Raw genomic sequence first — 13,751 nt, 5'->3', positions numbered from 1 at the left:
GATCAAGTTTAAAAAAAAAAAAAAGTCTACGTTTTTTAGTCAGTCAGGAAACTGATAGGAGGCTCTTAAGCTTGCCTGCCTTACAGCTTGCATGTGTTGCTGCCTTGAGAATAACCTTGTATTATTTCTAAGGTAGGTTTTGTTTTTTCTATTAAGGGTTTTTCCTTCATTCCTGGCCCTAGGGGTGTAAGCTGGTGGTCCAGCCGCTCCCCCTACCCTAAGGCTGACTGACCTGAGAGGCGCCATTCCTCGGGGTTCTGGGAGCTGAGGCGCCATTCCTCAGCCCTATTTAAAATAAAAAAATAAAGAAAATGAGCCAGGCTGTTGCGGATGTCCGCAGAGAGGTTTCATTTGGCGGCTGCCAGGAGCGCTTTCGGGAGCAGTTTTTTGTCAGCGCCTCAGCTGTTTCCCTTCCCCCATGCCGCGAGGGACATGATGTGCCGCCTGCGGGGAGCCTGGGACTCTGCTCTCCCGCAAGGGGATTTGTACCAAATGCCTCCCTGGCGGGGAGGGTTCCTCAAGGGCTGACAGCAGACCGAGCAGTCATTTTTTCAGCCCGTCCTCCTTCGGGGGGGTCGGCCCCTTTCCCGTCGAGCGTGGGAATGGTGGCCATTTTGAATGCAGATGCGTCTGTGTCAGCGCATCTACAGGGCAGCCCTGATGCCGATTTTTTTTTTTTTTTGGCCTCTGCCCGTTTTGACTCTGGTGGACCCCCCTGGGGGACCCCTCAACTTCGGGGACAGTTCCAGGACTCAGCTCTTTTGTTCCTTCAGATGGGGCCTGTCCGCCACCCTGCTTTTTCGGCTGATTTTATTTTATTAATGCATAATGCTTACCTGGCCCACATGTTTCAACAGGACAGTGTTCCTTCTGGGCCCTCTCCCCCTAAGTTAAGCAGATTGGAGGGTGCCCGGGACGTTTTGGGGACTCCCTCAGGTTCTACTCTGGCTCGAGTAGTTCCCAATCCCAACTTACCGGACCCGGCTCCTGTCCAGGATGGTGCTGCGAACCTGGATGGAGCTTTGTCCAGCATGCACATGGAGGGGGATGATCCCAGAGTCTTGCGGCTTTTTAAAAGGGATGAGCTTGAACCGCTTATTTCCCATGTCCTTTCTGAGTTAGATATAGATGTGCCTCAGGACCCCTCAGGTTCAAATACAGGGGCGTCAAAAGGTGATCCTGTTTTAGCGGGACTGCGTCCTCCTGCAAAAACTTTTCCTTTTCATCCCATGCTGCTGCAGATGCTCTCCAGGAAATGGGATTCTCCTGACTCGAGTCTCCGAGTAGGCCAAGCTATGGATAAGCTATGTCCTCTCCCGAAGGAATTCTTAGAACTTCTTAAGAGGACCACCATCCCGGTGACAGGGGGGGACAGCTTTGCGTGACCTGCAGGATCGAAAATTGGAAGTATACCTCGAGGATCTTTGAGGTGTCAGCATTGAGTGTCAGAGCAGTGGTCTGTAGCTCTCTAATGCAAAGAGCAGGTCTGAGATGGGTACAGCAGTTGCTCAGTACCCAGGAGTTGCCCCCTGGAGAAGCGCAGCAAGCAGAGCGCCTGGAGGCGGTGATTGCTTATTCGGCGGATGCGCTTTATGATCTCTTGAGGGTCCTGGCCAGGTCGATGGTGTCGGCAGTCTCGGCCAGACGTCTCCTTTGGCTCTGCAACTGGTCAGCAGACTCTTCTTCCAAGGCGCAGCTGGGCTCTCTCCCCTTTAAGGGTAAATTGTTGTTTGGAGAAGATTTGGAGCAGATTATCAAATCTCTTGGGGAGAATAAAGTACACAAGCTTCCAGAAGATCGTCCAAGGAATTTTCAGACATTCAATTCCTCTAGGGCCATTTCAGAGGACAACGGCGTTTCTCGCAGTCAAGACCTGTTTCTCGACATCCTCTGTCTACCAAGTCTCAATCTTGGTCTCATTCCTTTCATGGCCGCAGATCCCCTCGAGGGGGCTTACCACAAGGATCTGCTTCCAAGTCAACCTAATGAAGGGTCGCTGGCCCACTTCTTGCCGCCCAGAATTGGGGGACGACTCTCCCTGTTTTATGAGGAGTGGGTCAAAATCACGTTGGATCAGTGAGTCCTGGATATTCTAAAGCACAGTTACGTTTTAGAGTTTGCTTGACCCTTAAGGGACAGGTTCCTGTTCTCCCCCTGCGGACCATTGCGGAAACAGCTAATAGTGCGTCATACACTCAACAGGCTACTCTACCTCGGAGCCATTCTCCCAATGCCGCCGAAGGAGCAAGGCAAAGGCCACTATTCCATCTACTTCGTGGTTCCCAAAAAGGACAATGCCTTCAAACCCATATTGGATCTCAAGACAGTAAATCAGGCCCTAAAGGTTCCGCATTTTCGGATGGAAACTCTACGTTCAGTGATAGCGGCGGTCCGCAGCGGAGAATTCCTGGCGTCCTTAGACCTCACGGAGGCCTATCTCCATATTCCCATCCACAGGGCTCATCAGAGGTTTCTCCGGTTCAAGATTCTGGGTCAGCTTTACCAGTTTCAGGCCCTGCCCATCGGTCTGGCAACCGCTCCCCACACCTTCACCAAGGTAATGGTAGTGGTGGCAGTGGCTCTACGGAAGGAGGGTGTTCTAGTTCATCCCTACCTGGACGACTGGCTCATTCGGGCGAAGTCCCAGGATCTTTGCAAGCAGTCGGTCGACAAAGTGTTGCATCTCATGAACTCTCTCAGATGGGTGGTCAATTTTGCCAAGAGCAGTCTTATGCCGTTGCAAACACTGAATTTCTTGGGAGCTCTTTTCAACACCAGCTTGGGCAAGGTTTTCTTGCATCAAGACCGGGCGTTCAATCTCATTTCACAGATTCAATGTTTCCAGAGTCTGACACTTCCCACAGCATGGGATTATCTTCAAGTACTGGGTTCCATGGCCTCCACCATAGATTTGGTACCCTGGGCTTTTGCGCATATGCGACCTTTGCAGAGGGCATTGCTCTCTCGCTGGAAGCCGGTGTCTCAGGAGTTCCAAGCTTTCTTATCACTTCCGGATCCGGTCAAGAACAGCCTGGGCTGATGGCTCAGTCTGGATCATTTGCTCAGCAGTGTGGACTTGGAAGTCCCCCAATGGGTGGTTGTCACCACAGATGCCAGTCTTTCCGGCTGGGGGGGCAGTGTGTCAATCAGGCGGCACAGGGCCACTGGTCATCAGTGCAGGCAAAATAGCCAATCAATCGCCTAGAGACCCGAGCAGTCCATGTCGCCCTGAAACGATTTCTCCCTTTGGTGCGCGGCATGTCTGGTGCGGATCCTCTCAGACAATACTACCACAGTGGCATACATAAATCGCCAAGGGAGAATGAAGAGTCGACATGTCTATCGGGAAACGGACAAGCTCATGATATGGGCGGAGCGTCACCTCATGCATCTGGCGGCTTCTCACATAGCAGGAGTAGAATATGTTCAAGCGGATTTCTTAAGCTTGGATCCCAGAAAGTGGGAGCTATCCGAAGAAGCAATGTCACTTCTGATCGGGAGGCGGGGATCCCCCCACCTTGACTTGATGGCCACTCTAAGGAATTCAAAGGCGCCCTGCTTTTTCAGTCGCAGACGGGAACACGGGGCAGAAGGGGTAGATGCTCTGGTACTTCCCTGGCCTCACGACATTCTGCTTTACGTGTTTCCCCCATGGTCTCTGGTGGGGAAGGTTCTACGGAGAATAGAAGTTCACCGTGGAGCAGTGATTCTGGTGGCACCAGAGTGGCCAAGAAAGCCTTGGTTTGCAGATCTGGTGAATCTAGCGGTGGACCGTCCAATTCGTCTGGGACATCTTCCTCGACTCCTTCATCAGGGTCCCGTATTTTTTGACCAGGCAGATCGCTTCTGTCTTGCGGCCTGGCTTTTGAGAGGAGAAGGCTGAGAAAAAGAGGCTATCCAGAGGAAGTCATTTCCACGCTTTTGCAGGCCAGGAAGACTTCCACCTCCATTTCTTATGTACGAATATGGAAGGTTTTTGATTCCTGGTGTGTCTCCGGGGGAATTGCTCCTCGTCGTGCATCTGTGGCTCAAATTCTCTCTTTCCTGCAGAGCGGGCTCGGCAAGGGGTTTGGCTTACAATTCTCTTTGGGTTCAGGTAGCGGCCCTTGGTTCGCTCATTGGGCGTTTGGATGGAACACCTCTAGCATCACATCTGGACATTGTCTGCTTTTTGAAAGGTGTGACCTTCATGGAATTTGAATTTGGTACTACTGGCTCTGGGTGGTCCACCTTTTGAGCTGCTGAAGCATTCTATGCTCAAGTATTTAATTCTGAAGACTGTGTTTCTCGTGTCCATTTCTTCAGCTCGCAGAATATCGGAACTGCAAGTTTTGTCTTGTAGGGAACCCTATCTGCGCTTCACGGATTCGGGTGTCACCCTGACCTCAGTGCCATCTTTCCTCCCGAAGGTGGTATCCTCGTTTCATCTCAATCAGTCAGTGGAGCTTCCAGCCTTTCAAGAGGAGGACTCCAGGGAACTGCAGCTCGATGTTAAGCGAGCGCTTCTTCGTTACCTGGAGGTCACTAACGATTTCCATCTTTCAGGCCATCTGTTTGTTCTCTGGAGTGGCCCCAAGAAAGGTCAACGGGCCTCTGACTACTATATCTCGCTGTTTAAAGGAAGCCATTGTTGCCTCGAATATCGGATCAGGTAAGCCCCTTCCAGATGGTATTAAAGCACATTCTCTCCATTCTCAGGCGACTTCTTGGACGGAAAGTCAGTCGGTATCTCCTCAAGAAATTTGCAGAGCGGCTACATGGAAGTCACTACATACTTTTGCGTGTTATCATCGTCTTAATCGAAGACCTCCGGGGTTGGGTTCGTTTGGCGACCAGGTCATTCGAGCAGGGCTATCGAGGGCCCACCCTGTGTAGGGAAGCTTTGGTACATCCCATGGCCTGGACTGATCCGGGTACGTACAGGGAAAAGAAAATTATTCCCTACCTGCTAATTTTCATTCCTGTAGTTCCATGGATCAGTCCAGACGCCCTTTTTGATAGTACATTTCTGTCCAATATTTTGCTTTTCCTCAGCACGGTTAGCCTGTTCTTTGGCGGTATATTGAGGTTGCAAGATTTTTCTCGAAGGCTTTGAGATTTTGCATTTGCAAGTTTTTGGGCTACAGACACTATATGCCTTAACGGCAACCTGTATATAGTTCCCTATTTGGTTGGGAGTGTTTTGCTTGATCCATTCATCAGTTCTGAATTTTTTGTTCTGCTTTGATATTCTTAATACTGATGGGACACAAAGGGTGCTCATGGGTAATTCCGACCGCCTCACAAGTTTTTCTTCTGTCTCCATCTGCTGGAATGGGGATATAACCCTTGGTCTGGACTGATCCGTGGTACTACAGGAACGAAAATTAGCAGGTAAGGAATAATTTTCTTTTTCTAAAAATGACAGGTATCAAGTGGCACCTTATAGACAAACATTAAGAGTCTATAAGGTGCCACCCGACTCCTGTTGTTTTTGCTCCATCAGACTAATATGGCTATCCTGAAGATTTTGCATATTTCTAAGTGAGCCGTAATTCATGTCTGCTTAGATATAAACCCTGCTGTCTTTCTCACAATGTCTCAAAGCCCTCCCCACCCCATTTCCTCCATTGTGAAGATAACCTTTTATTATCTACTCAGTTTTACAAGTTACTCCCCTTTCACCCACTGAGCAATGACTCTGGCCGTTCAGGACATGGGGAGAACGTTTGTTGCTGCAGATGATGCAGAAATATTTTCATATGCTGTTGGGTGCCTGTCTTGTTCTTGGTTTATGATTTATAATATGGTTAAATAAAAAAAAGATGAAAAAAATCCATAATGTTTGTTCCTTTCTACTTCCTTGGCAAGGCAGAAGAAAGCAAAGTCGGAGAATCTGTTAGCCTTCAAGTTTTCATTTGGTATTACAGGTAGAGTGAATGGGTCCTTAGAGAATCTAGACTTGAGAGCGTGGGGCAAATAGCTAATGCTTCTGCTGTGCAGCAGGTGAGGGGAGTATTGATGCCTGTTTTTACCTGTCTGATGACTTGGTTTACTCTCTCCAAGTGAGTATCTCCAGCAGAGTGAGGAGTGAGAAGCAAATTCTGAGCTCTTGGATAAATGTCTTGCCCTCTTTGTTTTGCTGCAGGACAATCCCCCGTATGACAAAGGAGCCTTCAGGATTGAAATCTGTTTCCCAGCAGAGTACCCATTCAAACCTCCCAAGATCACATTTAAAACCAAAATATATCACCCCAACATCGATGAAAAGGGGCAGGTGTGCCTGCCTGTAATTAGTGCAGAAAACTGGAAGCCAGCAACCAAAACTGACCAAGGTAAGTCTCAGGAATCTGCAGAATTCCTCCTTGGGCTATGGATGGGGGCACTTTATCATTTTGATGAATCTTCTTCATTTTATGGTAAGCTGTGATGCTGGTCTTATTTTGACATTGCTAGTTTATCTAGTTTTAGCTCCATCGTGATTAGTGGGTTTTTTTCCCCTGGTGGTCCTGTGGCTCTAGCCGCTCTTTGGCAGGGTCAGCAAGGCCTGGAAGCAACTTGTTGATGCCTGGTGAGGGAGGGAAGATGCTGGAACGACTGCCATGACCCCTCCTGGTCGAGGAGCAGCCATATCCGAGTTTTGGAGGAAACCTTCCTCCAGCTGTGGGGCTGGCACCGGTGTCTGAGAGTCACCTGAGCATGCTGGTGGGGTATGGGGGTTCACAAATGGGGGGGGGGGGGAGGGTATTTAACCCACCCACCCCAAGAGCCTTCAAATTAACATATGAAAGCAGGCATGCCCGAAAACAGATTTTGACATTTGGAGCCACCAAAATCCGTGAGTTCTGTGAAGCTGGGAGGTTTTGCCAGGGCTTATTTTCACTGTTTGTAGGGGGCAGTTCTGGCGGTTCTACAGTCCTGAAGCTATCTAACTTGTTCTTGCTGGACGCTTCATGTCTGCTCCTTCTAATGTGAGCCGAAGTCTTCATACACCAGACCATTTTCTCTTCCTTAACCCCCACCCCTATAATTCTTTGGTTTAGCAGACATCACAATGCGCAGCCAGTGGTCAGGTGCCAACATGGCACTCCTTAAAGGCAAAGCTTCTAAGCAGGACTAAGATCCCTGTGTCCCTAATTGAATTAAATCCAGCTGGTCTCACGTGGCTTAATTCTGTACTGCAGTAAAGAGTCCTCGATGAAGGTGCATTTATTTTGCAGTAAGCGCTTACTGACCTTTAGTTCTGCACTGGTGTATACAGTAACGATGAAGAGTTATAGAGCTGAACACTTAGCAGCGCGGGATCTCGATGGTCCAGCTCTGCCCTGTCCTCTTGGGCAGTGGCAGGAATTGTGGATTGGCTAAGCCTTGCTAGCCAGTGCTGCAGTAGCAGCAGGAGGCTTTTGAATGATTTAAAACAGAAGAGGAGCTTAGCTGTTGGTTGGATGGGGATCCAAACTGTGCGATTCTTGCTTTCCTCGGCTCTTTTGTTCCTGGGCTGAATTCTAAGTAACAAAAGTGTTAGGACTGACAGTGGACCCAGAGACCCTCTACGAGCAATTTATCAATCAGTTTGTTAATCTATCAGTGGCAGAAACCCCTGTACCATGCAACAAAGTCAGGGCTAAGGGAAGATGCTATCCTAACCTCCCATCCCCGAAACCAGGTGCCAGAATCTGTGCAGTCAGCATTGCACTTCCATGCTTTTTGTTACTTTTGGTCACTGGTTCTAATGGTTCCTCTTACGTTCCATTCTGAAATTCCTGGGTAATGCAGCTGATAAATTCCCTTGTACAAATCTTTACTTTTTTAACTTTATTTCTTTTTCTCAACAATTTCTCCTAATAGTACAGAGTAGGATGTGATTTTATAGATGCTGTACATTTTTCAATCTCACTTATCCTAAGGAATCACATAAGCAAGCTATTTACATTTATTGTTTGTTTTACCAGTAAGTCAGAATCTTATCTTTTACACCTTTCACTTAATTAACATAAGGGACGTCACAGGGGGGGGGGGGCCAATATATAGAGATTCCTTTTATCTCTTTTTATCCTGCTGTGTAGAGGGTTTATGTGCTTACCTTGTGTGTGTGTGTATGTGTGTGTGTGTGTGTGTCCCACTAACATTTTTTCCAGTCTGTGTCCTGTCCACACCAAATTTTCCCAGCATGTCAAGGGGGCAAAGAGTTGAGTGCAGCTATTTTTTCTTTCAGATCCACGACTGCCAGCATGATTTAATGGTGATGTGTGAGAAGCAATTAAAGCCAACAAGGGCATTCATTCAGAAATAAAAAACAGACCTATATAAGGAACATAAGAGAGAGCAGAAGCACTGGCAAGTTAGATGTAAAACAGGCCAAGAAAGAATTGGAGAAGAAATTTGCCATAGCAATAAAAACTAGTAATAAAACCTTTTTCAAATGCACTTGAAGCAAAATGCTTGTGAGGAAGACAGTTGGACCCCTAGTTGACCAAGGAATAAAAGGATTCCAGGATGGACGAGAAGTTAGAAAAACTAAATACATTTTCCTAGCGTGTAGCCAGATGGACTCAGGACTAATGGGTTTATGCTCCCCTGCCAGCAGATGGAGATGGAGTCAGGTTTCAAAGCTGACATCACCCTAGATAAACCCCATCAGTGACCTCAGCCCTTCAGTATTTCTCCGTCTCCAGCAGATAGTGGACATGCCTTCCGTATGGGGATCGCTGTACCTTTTGGAAGAAGAAATTCTACTTTTAAATTGGAGAAAAGATTGAGCCCCGCTTTCCTGCGGTGATAACTAAAGGTCCCTCCCCCAGTTGAGAATTCCTGAGGTGATTTCTGAGATCCCTCAGAGGTTTGCCTTGGTCTGGTAGCCGGTTCCTGGTGTGGACTTTGCTGCTGAAGCAGCTGAAAGGCAGCGGGTGCAGGAAGCCGAGCACAGCCATGATGGCCAAATCCCTCTCCCTGTGCAGCTGGAAACAGTCTCTGTACTCAGCCAGTAAGCTCTGAGCCCAGGTCAGTTTAAAAAAAAAAAGAAAGAAAATGAGAGAGAAAAGGATTTCCTCCCGATTCAGAGATGGAGGGGTTTCGGTAAGACTTCTTCCGGTCTCCTTGCTCGGCTCACCATACTGACATCATGCCCGATCCCATTGGGGTAAGGGGAAGTGGGCTTCTGAGCGGGTTGAGTGGCTCCCACAATGGGCTAGGCCCCATTTTAGGCTTGGTCGGTACACAGTGTGGTATGCCACAGCGGCGTCATCTTGTGCGCTTTTTTGTGCCTGTATTGTCCACCATAGAGTGTCAGTACATGCAGTGCATGTTGGCTCTATGCGTGTGCGCACATGCGCGCACAACTTACTAGGCGCAGATTACAAGTAAAGCCGGGCGCACGGGCTGTGCATGTGCCTCACTGCGGATTGCATAGGTGCCCGAAATCTGTGCGCATAAAATTTTTAGTGTGAGCTGTCCGAACTCGCAGTTACTGTTGCCAATGGCTCCGGCAGCAAAGAAACATAAGCGCCTTTCTTTTTGCACTGTTTGTCATATAAGGGCTGCACAGTCTGATCTAGATTTTATTTATTTATTTATTTTTATTTAAAAACTTTTATATACCGGTATTAGTATGCATACATCATACCGGTTTACAATGTAACTTTAAAGGTAGAAATTACAATGAACAGGGAGGGCGAACAAGGAGGAGTATACAAAGAGCAGGAGGTGGAGGAATTAAAGCAATAAATAAAAACTGCAACGGACTATTTACAGGACTATTTACAGGAATATACAAGGCCTGCAACGGACTATTTACAGGATTCTTGCTTATGTCAGCATTGTGAGGAACCTTAGGGAGAGTTGGCCTCCCTGGATTTTGTAAAGCCCGGCTCTTCCCATTCAGAGGATGGGTCAGCCACAGCCTTAACTGGAAATACCCTGGATCTGATTAACCCTGAGACTGGGTCATCCATGGGAGAGGGAAATTTAGTGGCACCTACCCAAGTACCTCCTGGGCTAGACATGGACCCGGCCACCTTCTCTTGGGTGGAATTCTTTCAAGGCTTTCAAGCCTTCGTACAGGTGCAGTCTGCTACCTCACTTGCCCCTGCCCAATGGAACCTCAATCAGTAAGCCCTCCCTCTCCCAGTTCTATCGGCAGACCTCGAAGCATGCCTCGACTCACCAAGGGTATCCCTGGCAGATTCCTGGATGGCATGGACGAAGAAGAGGATCAAGATTCCTTGGAAGATGGGGAAATTTCCACCCCTGGTTTAGAACCATATCTACCATGTTGCGGTTTTTCCATAGAGACGAATTGCCAGCCCTGGTTTCCCAGACCCTGAAGATGCTGGGAGTTCCTGGGGTGGACTCTGACGTAACCAAAGAAGAATCCCATTCTGATTTCCTTGTGCAAAGCCTCTTGCTACTTCCCAGTACTGGAAGCCATCCAGGAGTTGATTGACCTGGAATGGGATGCCCCCGAAGCAAGTTTTAAAGGGGGCCAGGCATTAGGAGCTCTATAGCTGCTGCATTTCCCCAAAGTGGATGCACTGGTCTGCACTGTCTCTAAGCGAACAACTATCCCAGTGGAGGGAGGAGTGGCCTTTAAGGATGTGCACGATAGACGGTTGGATTGTATCCTTAAACAAGCCTTTGATGCAGTAGCAATGACCTTACAGATTGCTTCTTGTTGTGCCCTGTTAGCACCTACTTCTCTCTCAGGAGGTGGATGACTGAGGCAGTCTCATGGGTGGAAGTTAAACTACTGTCCCCCGTCGATGTTTGCCAAGCGGCGATGTGGGCCTCCTTGTGCACCTTCTCTAAGTTCTATTGCCTGGACAAACAGGCCCGAGAAGATGCAGCCTTTGCAAGGGTGGTGTTAACCAGACCGTGGGCAGCCACCCGCCCCGTTCGGGAGTAGCTTTTGTACATCCCATTGGTCCTTAGTTCATCTGGCTACACACTAGGAAATAGAGAAATTACTTACCTGATCATTTCATTTTCCTTAGTGTAGACACATCCTGCCCCGGGCTGCCCAAGAATAGTGCCAAGGATTTTCCCGTGGATTACGGTTAAGCCATCATCCAGTTCCTAGATCCAGGGCATCTGTAATCTTACTGGGGTTCTGTGTTTGTTTGGTTGAGTACAGTTAACAGTTATCTGTTTTTAATCAAGTTTTTTCAATAGTATGTCCACAGTGGCTTTTGAAGAGAATACTGAAGGGCTGAGGTCACTGCAGGGATGAATCTAGGGTGATGTCAGCTTTGAAACCAGATTCCGTCTCCATCTGCTGGCAGGGGTGCATAAAACCATTGGTCCTGAGTCCATCTGTCTTCACTAAGGAAAACGAAATTATCACGTAAGTAGTTTCTCCATTACTGGTCATATAGACATACATGCTTTAATGGGGAAGCATCAACATGGTTTTAGCAAAGGGAAGTCTTGCCTTATAAATCTAAGATATTTTTGAAAGTGTAAATAAACATGTAGATAAAGGTGAGCTGGTTGATATAGTGTGTTTGTATTTTCAGAAGGCATTTGACAAAGTTCCACATGAGAAACTCTTCAGAAAATTAAAAAAATCATGGGACAGGAGACAGTGTTCTATTGTGGTCACTTTTCCAAAAGGTGAAAAGTCAGTAGTGAAGTGCCCCAGGGATCTGTACTTGTGCTGTTTTGTCATATTCATTAATGATCTGCAAAAGGGAGCAACAGGTTCATAAGCCGCCATTAGCCATGTAGAGTTGGGAAAGCCACTGTTTGTGCCTGGTTATGATTAAGAAGGATTGGATCTGTTCTTTTGCGATCCTGTCAGGTGCATGTGACCTGGATTGGCCAATGTCAGAGACAGAATGCTGGGCTGATCCAGTATTGCATTTATGTTCTAAGTGAGCCAATCAGATTTGCAGGTGACACAAAATTGTGAGGAACTACAGAAGGATCTTGTGAAGCTAGGAGAATGGACGACTGGCTGGCAGATGAAAATTAATGGGGATCAGATACAGGTCAGATGCAAAACAAAAAAAGCTTTCCCGTTGATGATAAGCAGGCTGAATTAGCCATGCTATCTGGGACATCCGGTGGCCCGAGGTGGGAAACTTCTCTCCAGATATATAGAACTTTGCTCTGTGCGCCTGCACAGTGGTTCCCACGCGACTGCCTCCAGCGTCCCCAGTTCTGTTTTTTCCCACGCAGTTACCAGATGCAGATCTCCTCTCCTCACGTTCTATTCTCATTTTTCTTTCCTTATTCTCTCTCCCTTAATTTCGGTGCTACCATGGCTCTGAAGACCTCAGGCTTCAAGTATTGCCAGTATGGCAAGATTATGTCCGTCGCCGGTGGACATAACTACTGCTACTTGTGCCTGTGGCCGGACCATGATCAAACATCCTGCTGCAGTTGTGGTAGGATGACATCAAGGGCTCAGAGACAACAGGCCGAGAAGATCGCCAGACTCCGGGAGCTCGAGGGGGCCTCTTCGGGCTCGTATGCCATAACGCATCGCTCCACTTGCTCCTCACCAGGACGGGAGCCCAAGAAACCAGTGGCCCTGAAGCGAGCATCATTTCTGGTGCCAACCTCCAAGAAGCAGGGCTTGGTGAAGAAGCCCTCCGGAGAGCAGGGAGGTAAGGGCGCGTGTGATAGACCCAATAAAAGCCTAGGTGCGGCGAACAAGATGGTGCCAAAAGCGGAGAAGGGCCAAGCAGAATCATGCGCGTTGATGCAGGACTGGTTGAAGCCGGAGCATAATGCAGATTGATGTAGCACGGCACATGGTCTGGAGCGACCCAGAGGGTCGCATGACCAGGCATCACTTGAGGCATGCAAAGCCACAATACCGATGCAGGCTGCATCAATGCAAGCGTCAAAGGGGAAGTTGCCTTCGGTGCAAAAGGTGAAGGACAAATCACACCACTACGAGTCAATCCACTCGACGTGGAAATAGCAGGGGTCGCAACCGAGCACATGCTGGAGTGAAAGTTCTCGGTCACAGTGCTGTTGCCCTAAGCGAGCTCGGAGATTTCGTCACTTTGGATGTAGATATGTCTCGCAAGGCTCCTCTTCCTCCTCTGCTAGGGGTAGTGTCCATACAGGGCTTTCCGCAGTCTCTGAATGCAAACAGAGGCTGCCTCAGCTCCAAGAACTATTAGTAAAAAGACTGAAGGTGAACTATGAAGACCAGGGCTGATCTCAGAAGGGTAGTGGCCCAGACTAGTCAATTTTACTGGTGGCAATACCTTGCTCCAAGGCTAGGAGGATTGTTTACTCATGGAAAGATGTGGATGCTTCTCTCTGTGGAAGAGGACATTTTCTCCTTCCCACCTTCAGATAGAAGGTGCAGCTTCTCAAGCCATGTCTCAACCAATATCCTTCACTCCCTCTTTGCAGCTCTTCCGGCTAGTCAACGCACTGTGCCACCTTCTAGCTCCTTGGAGGAAGCCTTACCACATTCAGTCCCCTCTTCTCCCCCATGGAAGGTTGAGGCAGATGACAATCTGTGGTGATCTAAGCCTTGCAGCCTCGAAACTTGGACGAGAACCTGTATACTCCTCTCCACCTTCACTGGGTTCGTCCACTGGCATACCCGAAAAACCTGTCTTATTCTAAATTAATTGAAAAGGTGGATGCCTTCTTGAAGGCTAGAGACCAAGAAGTTGCTGTATTCTAGGTCGGAGGTACATGGAATTCTTAAAATCTTTGATGTTCCATTGGAGCTGAATGCTCTCTGCATGCAGTCCTGGATGCCATAATGGGAAACTCCTTTCTCCACTCCATCCACTTCACGGAAGTCA

General features: G+C 48.2%; 1 protein-coding gene across 1 annotated transcript in view; it reads left to right on the top strand.

The window, feature by feature from the left end:
• UBE2L3 (ubiquitin conjugating enzyme E2 L3) overlaps nucleotides 1–13,751 on the top strand; it is a 38,596-nt gene that overhangs the window by 21,547 nt on the left and 3,298 nt on the right. Inside the window, exon 3 of the mRNA XM_029619779.1 lies at nucleotides 6,128–6,314. Within this exon, the coding sequence (XP_029475639.1) occupies nucleotides 6,128–6,314 (187 nt within the window). The remainder of the gene's footprint in view (nucleotides 1–6,127; nucleotides 6,315–13,751) is intronic.

The sequence above is a fragment of the Rhinatrema bivittatum genome, chromosome 11, assembly GCF_901001135.1.
Source record: "Rhinatrema bivittatum chromosome 11, aRhiBiv1.1, whole genome shotgun sequence".
In the NCBI taxonomy this organism is placed as follows: Eukaryota; Metazoa; Chordata; class Amphibia; order Gymnophiona; family Rhinatrematidae; genus Rhinatrema; species Rhinatrema bivittatum.
This window is presented reverse-complemented; position numbering and strand designations above follow the sequence as displayed.